The following is an 18,920-nucleotide window of genomic DNA, read 5'->3' on the forward strand; positions in this document are numbered from 1 at the left end:
GTCTTTAATGACTGTGTGCGAAATATTTCGTATGCGTTCCATGGTTACAATAAAAACCAATGGGTTTCTCGCAAGTTTATGTTCAGAGAAATTAATCAAACCATTATCCAAACCTTTGCCAAGTATCTTTATAACATAACCAAAGTAAAGCGCGCGCTCTGATTGGTCAATTTAGCGTCCCCCATTTGCCCATGGGTGTACGCTGCTGACGTGAACAAATGCAAAGACTATTTTTCCGCGCGCGCTTGTTTTTTTCTTGTCGCGTAAGGTTTGTTAAATAAAAGGGAGCTCTTTAGCTACAATGTATCAATGTTATGTTATAAAACAAATGGTAAACACCACAGCGTACACTATTGAGTTATGGATGCACTTGGGAGGTTTGCTAAGCACTCAAGAAGCTAGAGTCGCTCTCGGCTATCGCCTCGAGCGACTCTTACGCTTCTTTCGTGCTTAGCAACCTCCCGCGTGCATCCATAACTTAATAGTGTACGCTGTGGTGTTTACCATTTGTTAAGTGGGATTTTTCAAGTCGACATTGGCATCATTGAGCAAACCAGTGATCAGTTTCACAGGTCAGGTAACTCCTCGTCAGCCGAGTTCTGAGTCGGCATCATCACACGAGAGCAAATCGTTGTTTGGGTACAGCATGAACAGTTTTCACGGCATTGACGGTATTGAATGACAACCCAGCGATGGGGATACCGACGACACCGAGCAGTAGAAAAAATATATAGCAAACAAATTAAATATTACTTTATTGTTTCAAAAAGGGCCGGTTGTTACGTTTTGAACTGTTTGAAATAGCCCATGTCCGAATTACCCTTGGCCTCATTTTCAAAACGAGTCCTGGTTCTCATCCTTTCATATGATTATAAGTTTTCATTCACATGCAAATTAAACTCATTTTCACAAGAATGGTTGAGCACCAGGCCTCGTTTTGAAAATGAGGCCAAGGGTAATTCGGAAATGGGCTATTGATCACAAACGTCAGCTACCAAGAGGGAATTTATCATAGTACGTTGATCTAAAGGGCGTGTCATGAAAGTCTGGCATAAACCCACTACGTCGATTCATTCGTTCGTTCGTTCGATTTCTCTGCTAAGCTAGAGGTGACTGACTAAGAAATAAAAACACGACTTTTAGCGAGGTATTCATTGAGAAGCAATTCTTTTCTTCAAACCCCTTTTCACTGGTTACTCTATAGCTATAGAACTTATTTGTTTTATAAAAATGTTCTACTGAACTTCCGTTCATCACTGTCAGAGTATTTTTTTGGAAATCTTGCTAGTTTCTTTTGTCTCGCGGATATGACTTGAGGGAGCCGTTTCCAATGCTTAAAAAGTTATTAACGAGTGGCCAGATCTCCTCACTAGCTCCTGTCCTATTTGCCTCGCACTTGACCATCTTTCTTCGCCTGTATGAACTGAACGACGTTTGGTCAGCTTATTTCTCTTTCAGGGCACTTGATTCGCAAAAGGTCCTTTATCTGATCAGGTTCGATTGCATAATTGAATATGTAAAAATCATCCACAAAGCCCCGAAGATATCTCCCTCCCAAGTCAAAGCTTCCCACGCATGCTTTGTAACCCCAGAAGTCGTCAAGAGCCCCATAACCTCGTGAGGTACCGCTCAAAGCGCCGTTCACATACACCTGTGAATAAAACACATGTAGGACATTTATCAATCGTGCTTTCGTCGGCTAGGATCAGGGCTCGTGGCAATCGTAAGATTTCGGTAGAAAATTCCGAATGAACCAATGAAAAGTACCGATACCTTGGCTTCTCCTGAGGTGCTGTTGTAGGAGCCAATCAAATGTGTCCAAACATCAGGCTTGACAATATTATCAGTGATAACACTGAATACTGGATTCTGAAAGCGGTTTCGATGAAACCAGCGAACCTTACCGTCATCAATTTCAAAATGATATCCTCCTATGGGAAATACATAGAAAAAAAGGATTGAAAAAATACTTTTTAGTTACCCAGACCTTAAATCGGGCATTTAATCTCTGCTGTAGTGGTACTCTCTCTGTAACGCACAGGCAAGAGTAGCACTCCTTTTTTTAAAAAATTCTCTACTTTAATTGGTTCTTGACGCTTTCATTCGCAATGTGATTAATGCATTGTCCATTGGTGTTTTGCTTGGACCTTTTGGAGTCCTCGTTGGAAATTATTTGGGCACGAGTCAACAAGTCAAGGCTTGCGTGGAATTGTCATTGCACGACTGAAGGAAAAAAGAACCTAAAACAACAGGATTAGGCCAAGAGTAGAGAGTGAACTCACAGAATAATTATTATTAGGCATCGCCTTTGAGAGCCAGTGGAACTAAGTAGCGTACATGCGTCAAGTCGCTTAAATAGTAGACCCGCGCTATGCGTATAATTATGCTCCCCAGCTTCGGAGCCTCTTAGTACGTCGAAATCTATACATACACACATACATCTTACCCATAATTTGCCCAATGTTCATCACCCGAGCTGTGCTGAAGACAGAATGAAATCCAAGAGTAGTTCCCACTAAGTTTACCCAAGATGCAACTGTTATACCAGCACTCGGTTTGCCTCTGAAGGTTTTATCTTCCAGCAGTATGTCACCGGACTTTCCAAGGCTTGCATAGTGTCCGCAAACTCCTCTGTGTGGAGCGATGAACGCCCCCTTGTCCAAAAAGGCGTTATTACCCTTTTCGGACTCGTCTAGAACCACTTGATTTTCCCACTTCTCGAAACCTAAGTGTAACACTACAAGGATAATAGCAGGGTTAGACATCTGTGTTTTCAGAATGATAATATAACCTCAGAGTTGCAACCTTGTCTTCAGTAAACATACATGGACCCCCAACCTGTGAGGTCAATTTCTCAAGACATTCGTATTCGTATTGTTACTGCGGTGTGAAATCAAGACTTTCATTAATATCTTTTAGCAGTTATTGGGATATTTCAATCAATTTGATGGCCATTGTAGGTTACTGTCAACAAAATCTTGTAAAAAATGTCAAATCCCTCTTTCTTTTTTTCGCTCTTTAGTTAGAGAAAGCAGTTCAGCTTAATTTTTTGGAAAAAAATTGTAGAAGATGGTGAATTTAAAGCTGGTTAACGGGACTAAGAAAGTTATTTTTTTATCTTGTATTTCTCCAAGTTGAATTGAACTTTACACTTTAGGACTGTGTACTCAGACGCTCTACCACTGAGCTGCAGAAACTCAGCTGTGCGGTAGCAATTATTAGGTTGATATGCGACACGCGCGCTTTCCAAATTGCCAGGATAAGCGTAGTCGAAAGCCTCGTGTGAGTAAATGGAACGTGAAGACGGTAAATTTAAAGTTCGATCACGGAATGAAGAAAGATGACTCTTCGTCTTGTCAAGAGCGTGGGACAAAGAATAAAGAAGAACATTAAAACTTACCTGGACACCCTGGACGAAAACACGAGATGGTTTCAAATTCTTGACCTGATCTGGGACAGGCCACTCCATCACACATTCGGGACCGAGTTCTTTTGCCAACACCACACGTCACAGAACATTCCGTGTAAGGGGACCAACTCAAAGCGTCAGCTGGGTAAATATGTAGAAAATGTTGAATTAGTATATGCTTAATGCCAGGTACCTCTAGAAAATTAACTTCATGCATTAAAAGTGGCACATTTATTTAACAATAGCGATCGATCGCGATCCGGGCCAGGCAAAGATTTCAGCCATTCATGAGACGATTACAAGATATGCATTGTGCCAACCGCTATTCAACCATCCCTTAGTTTTCTCATTCATTCTCTTTTTTAGATCTTTCTTTTTTAAGCGCTATTGCAATTTTGAACTGGTTAATTTCTTGTTTAAATCCATATAATTTTTATCGAAGGCAACTCTTATTCATGATAACCGATACATACCCGAACAAGTGGCGCTTACGCAAGGGATAATCTGAGTCTCCATTCCTGGAGCCGTGCATTGCTCAACATTGCACCTCCGGTACCGTTTTCGGATACCTGATCCACAGGTCACGCTGCATTTGCTAAATGCTCCCCACTCAAACTGTCCATGATTGTGAATGGTGCTCGTTTTGCTGCTTTGAAGATCGTTGACCTGTTGCTTGTTCAAGATGCTTGTCTGTTTGGAAGTATTGCTGACAGGAAGTGGAAGCTCTGGATGAGCGTGAGGCCTTGTGGGTAATCCTGTGACAAGGTGATAACTGTTTTGATTTTCTGCATTGGAGATTTTTGTTTGAACATGGTAAGGACGTGGAGCGTATTTATTGAATTGGGCTGCTTTTCCCCCTGACTTGCTTATTACTAAACTGGGAAACATTGTTGCTTTCCCGCCAGCGTGTTCCTCTGTTACTGCTCCCGTTCCCACGGCGGCAGATTTACCCTTAGGTGACGCTTCCGCTTTCGCGTGAAGCTTTGAATTAGCTTTGGAGGCACCAGTCTCGTCTGCGACTTTGAAGGACGATTCGCTGTTATCGGTCACTTCTACTGGCTTGAAGCTTTGACCTTACAATACAAAAAAACCCTAAAAAATTAGTTTTCTATCACTGAAATGCATTTTTTCTCTGTCATGTACGACACCTACAAATGTCGCAAGAGGGCGAGAAGAAAAATCTTCATATAACAGTACAAACCTACCCAAGTGATCACAGCCATAAAGCTCTGCCCGCATGCAAATATGCACACCATACCAAGCCTGTGGATGTATTCTGACGTAACGAGCTGTAATTGGATGTCTTAAGTGACGCACTGCTATGGTTTTGCTGTCATCGTTACCAACAAAAATCTGCGAAATTGAAAAGTTTGATGTTTTTAGGGATTTAAAACGTCTTGCATCATCCTTTAAAAGAAATGGCGAACTCATCTTAAAAATAAATGTCCATGAAAATATATTTGAGCAGACCCACCTGTATATCGAATAGAATGAATAACAAAACAATTGTAAACAACATTAATCGATAAAATTACAAAATATCTCACTTGGACACACAAATATACAAGCAGAGGAGAAATTATTGTTTGATACCTTTTGTCTGTTATCCTCTGTGTAGTTTGTCCACTTCAACCCGTTTGCACTGTAAGTGATTCGATACCTAACAACCCAGCGCTCATCACTAACCTGTCCTTGTGTTCCAATACCTGAACAAAAGGAGAAAATGAAAGTAAAGGAAAACTCGATTCATTGGCCTTGTTCATGAGAAGTTTATGTCAAAGTAGAATCGATGCGCTACAAGCGTGACCAAGGCAGGATTTCTCCTCACAACACCAAGCAGACCGGTGATGAGAATAAAGAAAAATATCAATTAGGGGGTTTTAGGTTGATCCAATACAAACTAAACATGAGAAGAACTGTGTGGCAGACAGTAAGGAAAATCTTAGGAGAGAAAGGGTTAAAGGAGAGAAGCAATATCTTTCCCATGGATATTTTTGTCTTGACTAGCTCAGGAAACAACAAAGAAGAACCAAGACATTCCTATTTAATTTAATTGAATTTAATTAAAGTTAAACAAAAATATACGCAATAATATTACGCAGCAACAAACACGTGTTACTATTAATTTTGTTATTATCAGGAATGTTATAATCCACGGCTGACCTGTGACTTTTCTTGGCTTTTTGAGATCAATCTCTAGATATTGTTCCTTATCTGCCAGTTTTGCGCACCAGCTCCCCCTTGTGGACACACGTTCGTTGCGAGCAGTTATCACGCGTGCGTAGAAGGCAGGGTGTGCCTTGTCTATTGTGGATGAACCAGAGATCTCGTGGTCCAAGATGGTACCATTTGACATTCCCATTGGTGAAAAACATTCTTCAACATTAGGTAAACCAAAGGAGCATTGGTTATTAAAAAAAGTATACATTTTCGACTGCATTAATGAAAAAAGGCTGATAGTTTCGAAAGAAACTGTTTGGGGCTACCTCGGTGGGGGTAACGAAATAATTTGGAAATATCAACAAAGTTGAAATTGTAAATTGGCCACCGTAACGATTATAAAAGGTGACGTTTCGACGTTTCGCTCCGACGAAGGGCTAACGCTCGAAACGTCTGCTTTTGTAATCGTTACAGTAGCCAATTTACCATTTCAACTTTGTTGATATATCCAAATTATTACATTAATGAAACACTGTTTCATAAGTTTTCATAAGTAAAACATAAGACAATGTCTGAACTAAAGACAGCATCTGGAAGACGAATAGACCTTGAAAAAAAAAACCTGTTGAAGACAGGGTAAGAGTAAAATGAGCAACATCCCAAATAAGGGCGGTTTGTAGTTGATTGAGGCGTATCTTGGCAACCAAAGTAGGAAAAGAAGATGTTGTGCAATTTTTTCCAACACGAAATCGATGATGTAATAATGTTTTAGAGCAACAGTAATCTTCTGAGTGGGGTATATTTATGGAAATTTCCTACAGTTGGACTTTACCTGGGCAGCTTGGTCTGGTACATGGCACTTTCTCAGTGTAAGACTCTGTTCCAGGTGGACAGTTTTGATTTCGTTCGTTGCCCTTTGGTTGGCATTTTACGACCCTTTTCTTCGTGCCTTTTCCACAGCTCACACTGCAATCGCCAAAATTTGACCATGAAGTGAGCGGATTTACAATTTCTATCGCAGAAGAATCAGCTTGAACTGTATCAGACAGCAATCCTGGAACAATCATAGATCAGGTAAAAAATAAGGTTGATCAGTCTGTGTCCGTCTATATCTCGTCTCCTTGGCCCTGCTGAAATCAATTCAGAATGCCACACATGCGCACCACTTGATCTGAGATGCAACTTCTCCGGGGAAGGCGAACCCAAGGCGGTTAGGAAACAGTTTTATTGAATCTTCAACCGATTAACATTTCCAAATATAAATCTAATATTCTAGAAGTACTACGCATTATCAACATCCAATCATTAAAAATGTAATAAATTGACAGATTTACCTGGAATGCAGCCGTACAACTCAACCCTCATACAAATATGATCTCCGTACCACGACAGAGGGTAGATTCGTATATATCGTCCATCGAAAAATCTTTGTAACCAATGAATCTTGACAGAATCTTTGTCGTCACTTCCCTGCAATGACTGTATTGATGACAGACCACTGTCAACTTAATTACCAGAAATGATGCGCTAAAAGGGCGTAAGTAACAATTTGTGGATTTTTCCTACGTTTTACCGTACCAACATGAATATGCCTCTGCTTCATAGAAAATTTGTTTGAAAATTTGTGTCAGTCAAGGGAAAAAAGAGCTATTTGCAGCTATAACAATGAAGATCGAGTCATGTCCAGATTGGTGGAATTTAGAAGTATAACTCACTATTTCGGTTACCGATGCGAGGAAATCTCTTCTTTATACGTTTTTTCTGTTTTCGTAGTTGCCTTCACTTCCAGTCAAGTCGAAGTCAGTCCCCTAAGATTTCCTATAAAATTTCCGAAGTCGAAATTTCAAAATCAAACATTGTCATACCTCGCCTGTTAAATCCTCGGTTACGCACTGAAATGTCCTCCCATTCTGACTGTAACAGAGTTTGAAGCTGGTGACGTAATTGTCAGCAAGAGAGGCACCCTGTAAAGCCACACCCGATAGCGTCTTCTCTTCTCTGAGATCCACAGTTAGGTACGGTTCTTTGTCATCCTCATCTGCACACCAGGCTGTCCTCTGAGGATCGTCGTAGAATGAAACAAGATTCAAGCGGCCGTAATACGGTTTATGGACATGATACGTCGACGAGGCAGTTATTTGTCCGTCCCTTATTTTCATGTCTTCCATTCCTAATGGTGAGAAGCATTCTACAAAGAAGGTATGAAATAGGTTGTTCAAGAGACCCTCCACTGAAAGGGTTTAAAAGAGGAAGCGCTTTTTTTTTTAGTGGATTTTTTTAAGGTTTCTTCAAGCAACTTAAATCTTTCGTAGGGAGTACAAAGGATACCTATTGAAGATTGAGGATAGATGCCGCGATGCTTGTTTTGTTTTTTTCCGAGATGAGGACTTGCATTCAACACACACAATCGTGGGCGAACTTTAATAAACGTTTATTTTCTCCTCAAATAAGTAGTCGTACATACCTTTTTCAAATTCACATCTCTGCATCAATTTTTTAATTTCTTCCTGACTCAAAGCTTCGTTTGACATATAAAATTCATCAATTTGCCCGTCGAAGAGTCTCTCTCCTTTGTGCTCACCGATCCCAGCTTTCTCTTGCCAGTCTTGTGACAATTCTCCCGAGCCATCCCCCCTCAGAACAAACTTGGCGTTAACGTAGATGTCTGCTTGACCTAATTTAGCCTCGTAAGTGCAAGCAACATGCGTCCAGACGTGAGATGGAACGATTACCTCCGACGTAACGTTGAAAATGATCTGACCACGTTCATTTCTGTGAAACCACCTCACTGAGCCGCTGTCGATTTCTAAATGATACTGACCATTATCGTGTGATGAGTTAACTCCGCCTATTGTGTCAAACAAAGAGTTTGTTCCATCGACAGAGAAGAGCTTTATCCACGCTGCTATCGTTACGGCTACACGTGGTTTTTGCTTGAAAGAAGGTCCATTTAGTAATATGTCTCCTCCGTTCAGATCAACGCCATTGCCACATCTTTCACTGAACTGAGCCGTTTTTGCGAAGTTCACAATTTTGGCGTCATTATGAAACTGAGATTCGTCCACTATGATGTTGTCCTTTAAGATGTATTCAAAGCGGAGGTATACTACGGCTTTTTCAATCGCTGAGAAAAAATGACAGTACAATCGAATATCATGTGGGAAATTAACTCCATAAGATCGATGGTGCAATAAATACCAGCAAAAGCTCTCCATAAGATGTCCAGTTATAAATTAGTTCTGAATGATTAGATTCAGCAAATTGGCCGATGGCAAGGACCTAAGCAGCTTTTGACTTGTTTTAGGCGTTTTCATAGACCTGGTAGCGTGCTTACGTAATGCTTTAACGTTACGAGATTCATTCTTGCTTTTCTTTGATAATGAAAAACATGAAAGTATGTCGAAAAGAACGTTCAAATTTGTTTCAACCTTTGCAACAGTCATACTTTGAACGTCAAAGCGAGCGGAAAAAATTGTAGGCCCAGGCTTGCAGGGCTATGGGCCGGCTACACCCCCGGACAGATTCAGCATTTGGCGCGCCTTTAAGAGAAAAATCCGTCATATTTCGTGTTAAGTAAAGGCCACTATTTGGCTCTGATCTGTTTGATTCAACTGACAACACATGAGCCCTCAAAGTGTATCTTTACGAAATACTTTTTTTGGCAACATGACATTCATTAGACTCATTATTGAGGAAGTTTGCGGCGCTGACTTCTGATTTTTCTCCTCCCTTCCCGAATTTGGTAAATCCAGTAGACAAACAACCATTTTGAACTAACTGAGCAGTTATTTTACAATCCGGATGTGCCAATTACTTACTGGACATAATGCTAAGATCCTCCTCGCTTAGTTTTCCTGAAAAGCAAGCAGTTATCACAAGAATCAAAGGAAAGCTATCAAAACATTTACGGCATATCGGCAGTTTTGGTTCAGTTAAAAGAGTGTGTTTGTTGTCGTTGCTGGGTTTTTTGCCGTTGATGTTGTTGTTGTTTTATTGAAAGAAATCTCACAGGAGTGAAATATTCTTCCATGGTTTGTGCAGTTAGAGTTGTCTCCTTGTATCTGTGTCACTTAAGGTAATAACAAGTTACAGAAACATGTTTTATTTTTAATTTGACACTATTTGTGTCTCAATGAGTGTTCTTAATAATAATAAATAATAAATGACAATTTATATAGCGCCCTATCCAAAAGCTCTAAGGCGCTTCACAATCAAGGTAAAATAATAATCAAACGTAATCATTCATTAAAATAACGCTTAAAAAGATAAGTTTTAAGATTACGCTTAAACTTAAAATCTGTACTACATTTTATGGTTTTAGGAATGTCATTCCACAACTTAGGTGCAGAGACAGAAAAGGCGCGATCGCTTGATAGAGGAGGCAAAACGATTAGCAGACAAGTACATAAACATAACCTGAAAGATATCTAAAACAGTCCAACCTTTCATCTTCATGGTGTCACTATCGTCATTTTCGCCTTGTGATTCGCTCTCTTTGTTTGCCTTCGCGATTTTTTCCTTCTCCTTCTTCTCCTCATCTGGCGAAGTCACTAGAGTAAACATGCGAAACCGAAACATCCATTTATATTTCTTTAAGAGATTATGAACACTTCTTTCCTTGTAATCACTTCATTTATTTTTAGTGTTTCAATGCTTCCTATTGAATGTAGGTTACGGAATCCAGCTAAAACAAATACGCTGGTGAAATCTTTTGGCCATACATAAATGCATGTTCGTCCAAGATGGCTGCATTATAGTGGCCTTCTTCGTCTTTCCCCTTTTAGGGATATTTATCGCTGGGGATGTGGAAGGTGGCCCTCTTCGTCCTTTCCCTTTTAGGGATGGGTCATCATCGCTGAGGATTAGGAAGGTGGCCGTCTTCGTCTTCCCATTCTACGGATGGGTCATTATTTATCGCTGGAGATGGGGAAGATGGCCCTCTTCGTCCTTTCTCGTTTAGGGATTGGTCGTTATTTATGCTAATGTCCCCCCCCCCTTACTGGCAGTTAACTTACAGTCATTTTTCCACTGTCCCACCCTTTATACTCTATTGGTGACGACTGATCTCCTCCTCCGTTCTCCCTGAAAACCATGTGATCCCCCAAAACTCCCCCCCCCCCCGTCGATAAATAAAGATTGGTCCCGTTAGACGTTGCATCGGTCCATAAAAATTGTTGAACTCACGCTTGGTCAGTAACGCATACATTCAGACGACCCGGCCTTTTGGCATGCACTCAATTCGATACATGATCGGGGGGGGGGGGGAGAGGGGGGGAGCTGATGATTCAGACCAATCGAATATGCGATGCATTGAGTGAAATGCATCATACAGATATTAGATTATTAGCATATTTACCATTTCTGCAGCCAAAGAGTTCAATCCTCATGCAGTTGGTTAGACCACTCCATGTCAAGGGAAGAACACGAACATACCGAGCTATGAGCCTTGGAAACCAGTGAGTCACTACTGAGTCACGGTCCTTGTTACCTGTGAAGTTCTTCAAAAAGTATCGCAAAGAATAATTATTTCTTTGAAAAGAGGTATCTAGGTGTGGTTATCGCAAATAATTTTCCTGACAAATGTTTTGCGTAATACATAATTCACATTCTCAACCGTGGGTTTCATAACTATTGCCATTAGCGGGTGCCGATGGTGTTAGAGGTAGTTGTACTGCAAGGTGAAACCCAAAATAGACGGCGGTAAGCTTAAGTGGTCTTGCAAGCGGCGGCAATGCGCTGGAAGCTGGCCGTTATTAAAATTCCTGTTCTAAACTAGATTGATTTGAAGTTAGTGTTGAAAATTCTCCATTAGATCGTTTGGGTGTATCTCGGCAATACTAGATTTTGAAGTAACTTGAGTCTCTACTATCGGACGATTTACCATTTGTTGATATCACTGTCACTGTTTCACCTGTACAGACCAGGTTACTGGGTCGTTATCCTTGAGCAGCTAGATTTACAGCGAGGAGCGAAATATTTTCTTTATAAGAATAAGTATGATTTTGAGGCTTATGTTTCCTCGTGCGACTAGTTTCTCTTCGTTAGTATACGACCAGCCTTTAAGTTTAACTATGTTATTTTTGCACTTACTCTGGGACTACTGTCTCTTTTTCTTCCCTCCGTCACCATTAACCAGTGCTTGCCGTTAATACTGTATGACATGGCATACCTAGTCACCCAGTTGTCAAACATGGACTGACCTTGTGTTGAAATACCTGTTTTAACATAGATTGATTTTAAAAAGCAAGTAAACGTGATTTTTTGAGGAGACCATTACCTTGCGAAAGGGTTGAGTTGGGTAACTAACTACACAAGTAACAAAAACAGCAACAGCATAGCTCGGTTGAGGAGAGAAGAAGACACTAGCTTACCTGAGATACCTGTTTTATTGCCCAAGTCTATTTCAAGAAATTCCGTCTCGTCTGCAAAGGCTGAACACCACCCCCCTCGGGAGCCTTTGACGGTTTTGTTCAGACGGGCGTGGTAAGGTTGATGGTGCTCGTCATAAGATGAAGAAGCTGTAAACTGGGAATCCTTTATCATTCCTCGGCTTATACCAAGAGCTTCTTGACAGTCTGTAACCAGTCATATCAGTATGTTACAAAATTAACTCACTCATCAGTAATCTACCATGCTAAAGAAAACATAAGAGAGCTCATCTGAGCTGCTTTTATCAAAATGGAAATGAGTCAGCCTTAGATTCATGTATTTGAAAATGAACGATTATAACTGACTAGTTGGTATTTTTTGTTAATCATTAATCCTTATTCGTCCATTTTGTTATGAACCACTAAAATCAGAAGCGTTCGAAAACTGCTAAAATTAGGATTGTTCTAGCTAAGTGTTTGGGAATTGCTCAGGCCCGTTAGATTATCTTGAAATCCTTATGTGAGTCTTGTGAGCCTTGGTTTGTTATGTGCTGCAAGACCACACATTTGTAATAGGGCTTAGTTCTCGTACGATGATCGTCATCGCTATTTGAGTTTAGGTTTGTCCTTGACCTTGCTTAGAGTACTCAAAGGAATTTTTTGTTTAGGTTTCAGTTCGAATGTCGTGTGAGATTGTTTTGGTCAGCGTTCAAAACGTATGTTTACTCTGCCAAGGTCGGTTGTCTCGTAATCCCAAACATGGCCACCGATAGGGTATTTAACAGCGTGCAATTAGGGCTGAATCAGAGAGAGACAAAGTCTCAGAGTAAAATAAAGTTCCTTATTAGACTCTTTGTGCCTTCCGTTTGCACGTGTTGTTCTAGTTAGCTTACACAAACTGTCTAGCACTTCTTTATTGGTGCTTCTTTTTCACTCTGTTGCTCAAACAAACTGTAAAATATGGAACGATATGTTCTCCCGACTACAGATATTCAATACAGTTTTTATGACATGTACCTTTTGTTGGAGTATCTAAACTGGGGCAGCGGCTTTTGCCATTTAACTCTCGAGATATCTTGCCATCTCCAACATTGGACGCCAACCACTTGTGACTTACAAACTCGTATACACAGCCATCTGTTGCTTTAATCTTCACCTGAAAAAGAATTGAATAATGAAAGACGTTCAACATTTAACAAAAGCGTGGAACGAGGAAAAAGTTAAGCTACCCGCGAGGATTAGTTGAGCGCCGGCTGTAGTGTTCGTCAAATAAACTTTGTGATGGCAAACTTGAAATAACGAGTGTAAGAGCGATCTTCGCAGTAACCAACACTACTTAAGCAGTAGTGAAAATAAGGCCTGAAAAAATTCAAGCCTGTACGAGATTCGAACCCATGACCTCTGCGATACCGGTGCTCTACCAACTGAGGTAACAATAATGACTAGCTCCCAGTTGGCTTGTTAGCCTAGTCATGTGGTAGAGCACTGCACCGGTATCGCAGAGGGCATGGTTTCGAATCCCGTAAAGGCCTGACTTTTTTTCAGACCTTATTTTCACTACTGCTTAAGTAGTGTTGGTTACTGCGAAGATCGCTCTCATACTCATTCTTTAACCACAGCTCATGAATTTCATATATTCCCAAACTTAAACTCATCACTTCACGGGTTTATTACGAACCAACATAATGACCAGCTCCCAATTGGCTTGTTAGCTCAGTTAGTAGAGCACTGCACTGCACCTGAATTTTTTTCAGGCGTTATTTTCACTGCTGCTTAAGTAGTGTTAGTTACTGCGAAGATCGCTCTCATACTCATTCTTTAACCGCAGTTCATGCATGATTTTCATATATTCACAAACTTAAACTTGAAATACTTAGTAATTCAAATTTGCATGGTATTTCTGATTATCATGAGCACAACAGATTAAATTGAAGTGTGTGTTGTTTACGAGCAGTAATTTCATCGGTTTTAGTACAAATTTGGAAAACAACACCAGCCAGCTCGATTTCCGGAGGTACGATGGACGCCGAAGAAGAAACACGTAAGCACATTTAAAAAGTATTCTAGAACATTCAAGAAGCTTACTGCCGCTCCGTCACATCAGTTTTTCCCGCGCTGCAGGTAGTTCACTTCATTTTTTTTTTTTTTTTTTCACTTTACTTCTCAATGCTTTATTGATCAATTTTCCTTTGTTTGATCAGCCGCCTTGATTACTTTGGTTTTCTGATTTTACAGCTCAACAAAAGGTTCTGTAAATTCTATGTCCTTAGGTAGTGCGCATGCGTATAAGTAATCATTACCTTGTCTAAATACCATCCAGATCCAAACCAGCTGTTGTCGTGTCTTATGTTGATGGCATTTAGTTTCCCCAAGTACTTAGTTTCAATGACAAATTTATCCTTCCTGAAAATAGACGCCGATACTATTGTCATAGAGGTATATGTGAACTTTATAGATCCTCATTTCTAGATAGACTTGATGCTAAACTCATGATATTTAAATTAAACTACGGCAGTCACCTATTTTTTTGCTGTCCCCTGACAGGAATCTCAAACATTCGGTTTGACTGCGGGCTCCAAGAGTAATCTCTAATCAACTCAGTTGATTAGACCCAGCACAGAAGCAGCACTACAGTTTCTTCATAGATTTACCTCCTTTATTCTTAAAAAAATGAGTTTATCATTAGTCCAACTTACTGTCCTTTTTCGAAGTCGTTCCTTCCTTTGCTTTCTAGCTCTATTTCTTTTGAGTGTCCCTTTTCACCAAACAGGGTGATGAATACTCGCGCATCTGTTCCAGCTCCAAACTTGTTACCAGTGAAGATGTAAACCTCATATTTAGTTTTGGATGCTGACGGTGCGAGAGTAGAGAAATACACCCATGAAAGTATATTTAGAGATTTAGAAGCACTTTTATGATACAGAAAAGTTGTTGGAAAAAGGAAAAAGTGCACACTATAATCGCGAAAGATAGTCTGGGTATCCAGTAATAGTGAATTTTGGTAAGTCAAATTAAATAAAGAAATAAATTTATCAAACCCGATATGTCTCGTCCTTACGGTGACGTTTTCTCAGATTTCCCTGCATTTTAAAGTCAAGAAATCGGGACCTGAAAACTAACCATAAGACCTTTTGGGGTTGTTGCGTGCGTGCTTTTTTCCCCACAACCTTTTTCGAAACAGTTGTATATTGATGGCGAAGCGTCCTCTTAACATTATTTCAAAGCTTGATAAAAAGGTCTACTCGACTAAAATCTCTCTCCATAAGCTAGAATTGCTCCCGGCCTCGCCTCGAGTACCTCTTAGGCTTCTCTCGAGCTCTCCAAACTTCTTGCGCGGATCCATACCTTGATATGCGCACGCTAGGTAACTAATTGTTAAAAGTAATGACTTATACTAGACTCATACCTAAGTCTTTCTCCTCTCCTATTCATTGTTATCGAACCGGCACTGGACTTAGTTATTCAGTTATGCAATCGGAAACTCCGGTGTAATTCATTTAAAATAAATAACTGTCAGTTGGCCCATTTTGTTTGCTTGTTTCGGACTTTTTTATGTTTTTGACGCTGTTTTATTTTTTGTCTTATTTTTTTTTATAGAGACTGTCGCCCAAACTAGGAAACTGTGGGTGATTAATTCGCTAAGTCATCAGTGACATAAAAACTTGTTCACGCAAATTCTACTTGACATGTTAAACATGTACCTTAATGGGGCCTGTTTGACAGAAACAGGATTTTTGTTTGGACATAAAAAGGCACAAAAATAGTTTGCCGTGTCTGAGACGCGGATATAGTGATGTATGATTAAAAAGATCTGAAATACTGGATTCGCAGGTGAAAGATTATAACTCCAATATAAGTTCATCCGATGCAGCTTCTTTCAAGGTTTTACCAGTTACCTACCTGCTATGAGACCAGTTAATAACAGAAGTAGAGTAAAAAACACCACAGAATTTTGCATCCTGTCTTTTCACATCTGGGCAACTACACAAGAAAAATTAATACGTTCATCGAAAATACAAAAATTTCCTCAGCAATTATAACAAAGTCTGATTACCCTTCTTGCCTTTTACAAACGACCCTTCAGAGAAAGGGTTGCACGGCAAAAATGCTAAACACTAATTAAATCGTCGTGGTATTTCGCGCCATAGTTTTTGTCTTGAAAATTAAAATAACATGTTCTTATTTTGTTTATGTTAATCATAAATGTTTATCAGAGCACCAGATTCAATCGTCAAATTAGTTTCTTTAGTAAAACGTTGCCATTGGTTCGCGAGAGGTCAACTAATACGGTGTAATATTTTTTTTTTACAACAATGACAGTCATGTTTGCCCGTAAGCTTTCCAATTTTGGTCAACCAGTCCATAACACCGTTCATGACAAAAGATGAATCTGTGAAGCAGTTTCTTACCTGAGATGAATCTCGTGTCGTTCATTGTTCAATTCCATTGAGAGAAGCTTTCTTGAGGTTCACCCGATTGAATGTCACAGTTGAACACGGAAATATCAATCCAGCGGTTTTACGGCTCATTTCAGGCCAAGCAGCTTTTCGTAAAATTTTTGTCGCTATATTTATAGGTAATTTTAGTCAGAATTTCGAATTTCCTGCCTTTGTCTGGAACGAATAAAGATGAAGTCGACTCGTAAATAACTTTAGCACTTCACCATGAAGGATAAAGGAGATCTTGGTGTATTATTGATATGAAACTCATGAATATTTAAAATTAAGATTGCAGTTCGACCTAGAAGAATTTTTCAACACTTAAAAAGGGAAGTCCTAACTTTGTCCACACGCTCAACTTTTGGGAAATCAAACTCCGTCTTTGGTTAACAGAGCAACGTTGAGTGCATAATTCATTTTTTTTTAAGCTTGTGGTTCTTTTCTTACAGAACAGAGACGCAGCTGCGCTAGTTTCGAATTATACAGACCAGGCGAAGGTTTTCATCGAGTCAAACCGGCAAGGTTTCGAAATAAGTGAGGCGCTTGACTCATTTACAGACTTTCTAGACGAATTGAAATAATTATCGGAGTCGAAAGAGAATATTTGCGATATCGCATTATATCTATTGAAGCTAATACCATCATTACTGATCCAAATGTAGATTTAAATAACTGCTCGTCCCAGGGCTTGTCGTACCCTAAACCAAGCGCCTATTTCACCTCAATTTTCCCACTTTGTCCTTTTGCGTAATTCGTTTGTACAAGCTAACCTCTCAATTTATCCGCGATGAATTGGCAAGAATGCATAAGAGGAAATATGTTCAAAGAAGCTACTTCGTTAGGTGGCAAGCTAATATTACGCTGTACTTCCAACTATTTCGGCGAGGGGGTTTGGGCCAGAGCCCCACCCCACCCCATTGTTCTGCCGACTGCCTATGTAGAAGTATTGTGTTGTATCTGACAAATCAGTCTAGGTTTCATCACATCCACCGCATATCTTCACCACAGGGAACTTTTGCCAAGTCTTTAAAATATATAAATGATCGCAAAAGCGAAAAGGAAACAGTTGTTAGAGATAGGAAATGTATTATGTTCGATATTTCAAAATTTTAAGGAAAATTCAACTAGATTAACCTGCAACGCCCATTGAGTTCGTTAACTATAAAATATTATCAATATTACCAAAAGGACGTAAAGACAGCAGAGTGACAATAACTCCCAAAAAAGAAACAACAACTTTGAATTTAAATTTACAAGACATGTTTCGACATTCTCATGTCATCTTCAGTTGCAAATGAGCTTTTACAAAACTACACGTAGTTTGTAACGTACCTTAATTTAAATTCAAATGTACAACAGTTAAATGCTCATTTGCAACTGAAGATGACATGAGAATGTCGAAACATTTCTTGTAAATTTAAATTCAAAGTTGTTGTTTCTTTTTTGAGAATTCTTAATATTCATTTTTATCTTTCGTTATACCGGCTCAATTTTTTATTGATATCACATGAAGAAATCACACCCAATGCACCCGAGTAGGAAATTGGCGGAATACATCACAGTACAAGGTACTTCCTTACAATCTTAAGATGCTTGTATAATAATAGAGTAAACAGCCCTCACCATAGCTTCAATATCAAACACTCCTTGTGTAGTTGATACGATAATTATGGCTTGTCGCTAGATAAATGAAACATTCAGTACCACATATTCTAGTTACCATAGAAACCGAACATCTATCTCCATGTCAAATTCACGATCACAATAAGGAAAGATAACAATTACTCTACTTGCAAAAGAAGACGGTCAAAGAAATAGGAAATGATCAACTTGCTTATTATATTTTTTACTGAATGGCTCAGGATAATATCTATATTGTTTCCATTCACTTTCTGACACCAAGACAAGGAAGTTCTTAGAATGCTTTTAGATGAGATAAGATCTTAGTTAATTTTATTGTTTAACATATTTCTCTGTATACATTATCTGTAAATCACTACTTATTACGGTCTCACATATCACTCTTTAAAAGTTTAGCATACCTTAAGCTTCTTCATAACCAGAAAATTTTGATTTACGGAGTATTGCTCTTTTTGTTTTTGTCTTTTAAACACATTTACTGGATAAGTAGTTATCTGTGACGACCAATTTATCTCACGAATGGTACAGGCCTTTTAAGTTCGGTGCAACTCAATACTAAACTCGATTTTTTTAGCCAAGAACGCTTCATAAGTAATAATAACTAGATTCATAGTTAAAACAGTCCTCAGGTATCCTAAACCTTGTCACTACGAGAAAATTTTGAAGTCTGTTGACTGCGAACTCTTGAGGGGATTATATGTTGCTTACTTTGTATGTTTGCCGCCATTCTAGTGCGCATGCAAATAGATGGATTGCAGCTATTCGCTTAGGTAATAGTCTGATAGGTTTTAAATCCGTGTTTCATGAAATGATTTAAAGGGGCTATTCAGTGCACAGTGATTAGGTCCAATGTGTCGGAGCAGGATCCAACCTGAAACTCTTATCAAGGGTAACCAGGACCCC

The 18,920-nt window shown here is 39.5% G+C and overlaps 1 protein-coding gene across 1 annotated transcript; it reads right to left on the reverse strand.

The window, feature by feature from the left end:
* Window positions 1–738: 738 nt before the first annotated feature.
* Window positions 739–16,673, reverse strand: LOC111321951 (uncharacterized). Its single transcript, XM_022924970.2, has 22 exons — window positions 16,347–16,673; window positions 15,838–15,918; window positions 14,634–14,787; window positions 14,238–14,340; window positions 12,955–13,093; window positions 11,941–12,144; window positions 11,660–11,784; window positions 10,926–11,067; window positions 10,012–10,119; window positions 9,388–9,423; window positions 8,034–8,693; window positions 7,435–7,757; window positions 6,904–7,048; window positions 6,402–6,623; window positions 5,573–5,785; window positions 5,003–5,115; window positions 4,615–4,762; window positions 3,883–4,482; window positions 3,401–3,550; window positions 2,447–2,737; window positions 1,774–1,931; window positions 739–1,651 (listed from the first exon to the last, which is right to left on the reverse strand). The coding sequence occupies exons 2-22, from the start codon at window positions 15,893–15,895 to the stop codon at window positions 1,439–1,441; spliced, it is 4,305 nt and encodes a 1,434-aa protein (XP_022780705.1). The 5' UTR covers window positions 15,896–15,918; window positions 16,347–16,673; the 3' UTR covers window positions 739–1,438.
* Between the last annotated feature and the right edge of the window lie 2,247 nt (window positions 16,674–18,920).

The sequence above is a fragment of the Stylophora pistillata genome, chromosome 1 (assembly GCF_964205215.1).
Source record: "Stylophora pistillata chromosome 1, jaStyPist1.2, whole genome shotgun sequence".
Taxonomy (NCBI): domain Eukaryota; kingdom Metazoa; phylum Cnidaria; class Anthozoa; order Scleractinia; family Pocilloporidae; genus Stylophora; species Stylophora pistillata.

Bases quoted from the DNA above. Each gene is read 5' to 3' on its own strand.
- LOC111321951 (XM_022924970.2), bottom strand. From the start codon at position 15,895: ATGCAAAATTCTGTGGTGTTTTTTACTCTACTTCTGTTATTAACTGGT. The intron at 11,068-11,659 runs GTAAGTGCAAAA...TACTTTTTGAAG, and splicing joins AAAGAGACAGTAGTCCCAGA to AACTTCACAGGTAACAAGGA. The intron at 5,116-5,572 runs GTCAGCCGTGGA...CCTTTTGTTCAG, and splicing joins AAAGCCAAGAAAAGTCACAG to GTATTGGAACACAAGGACAG.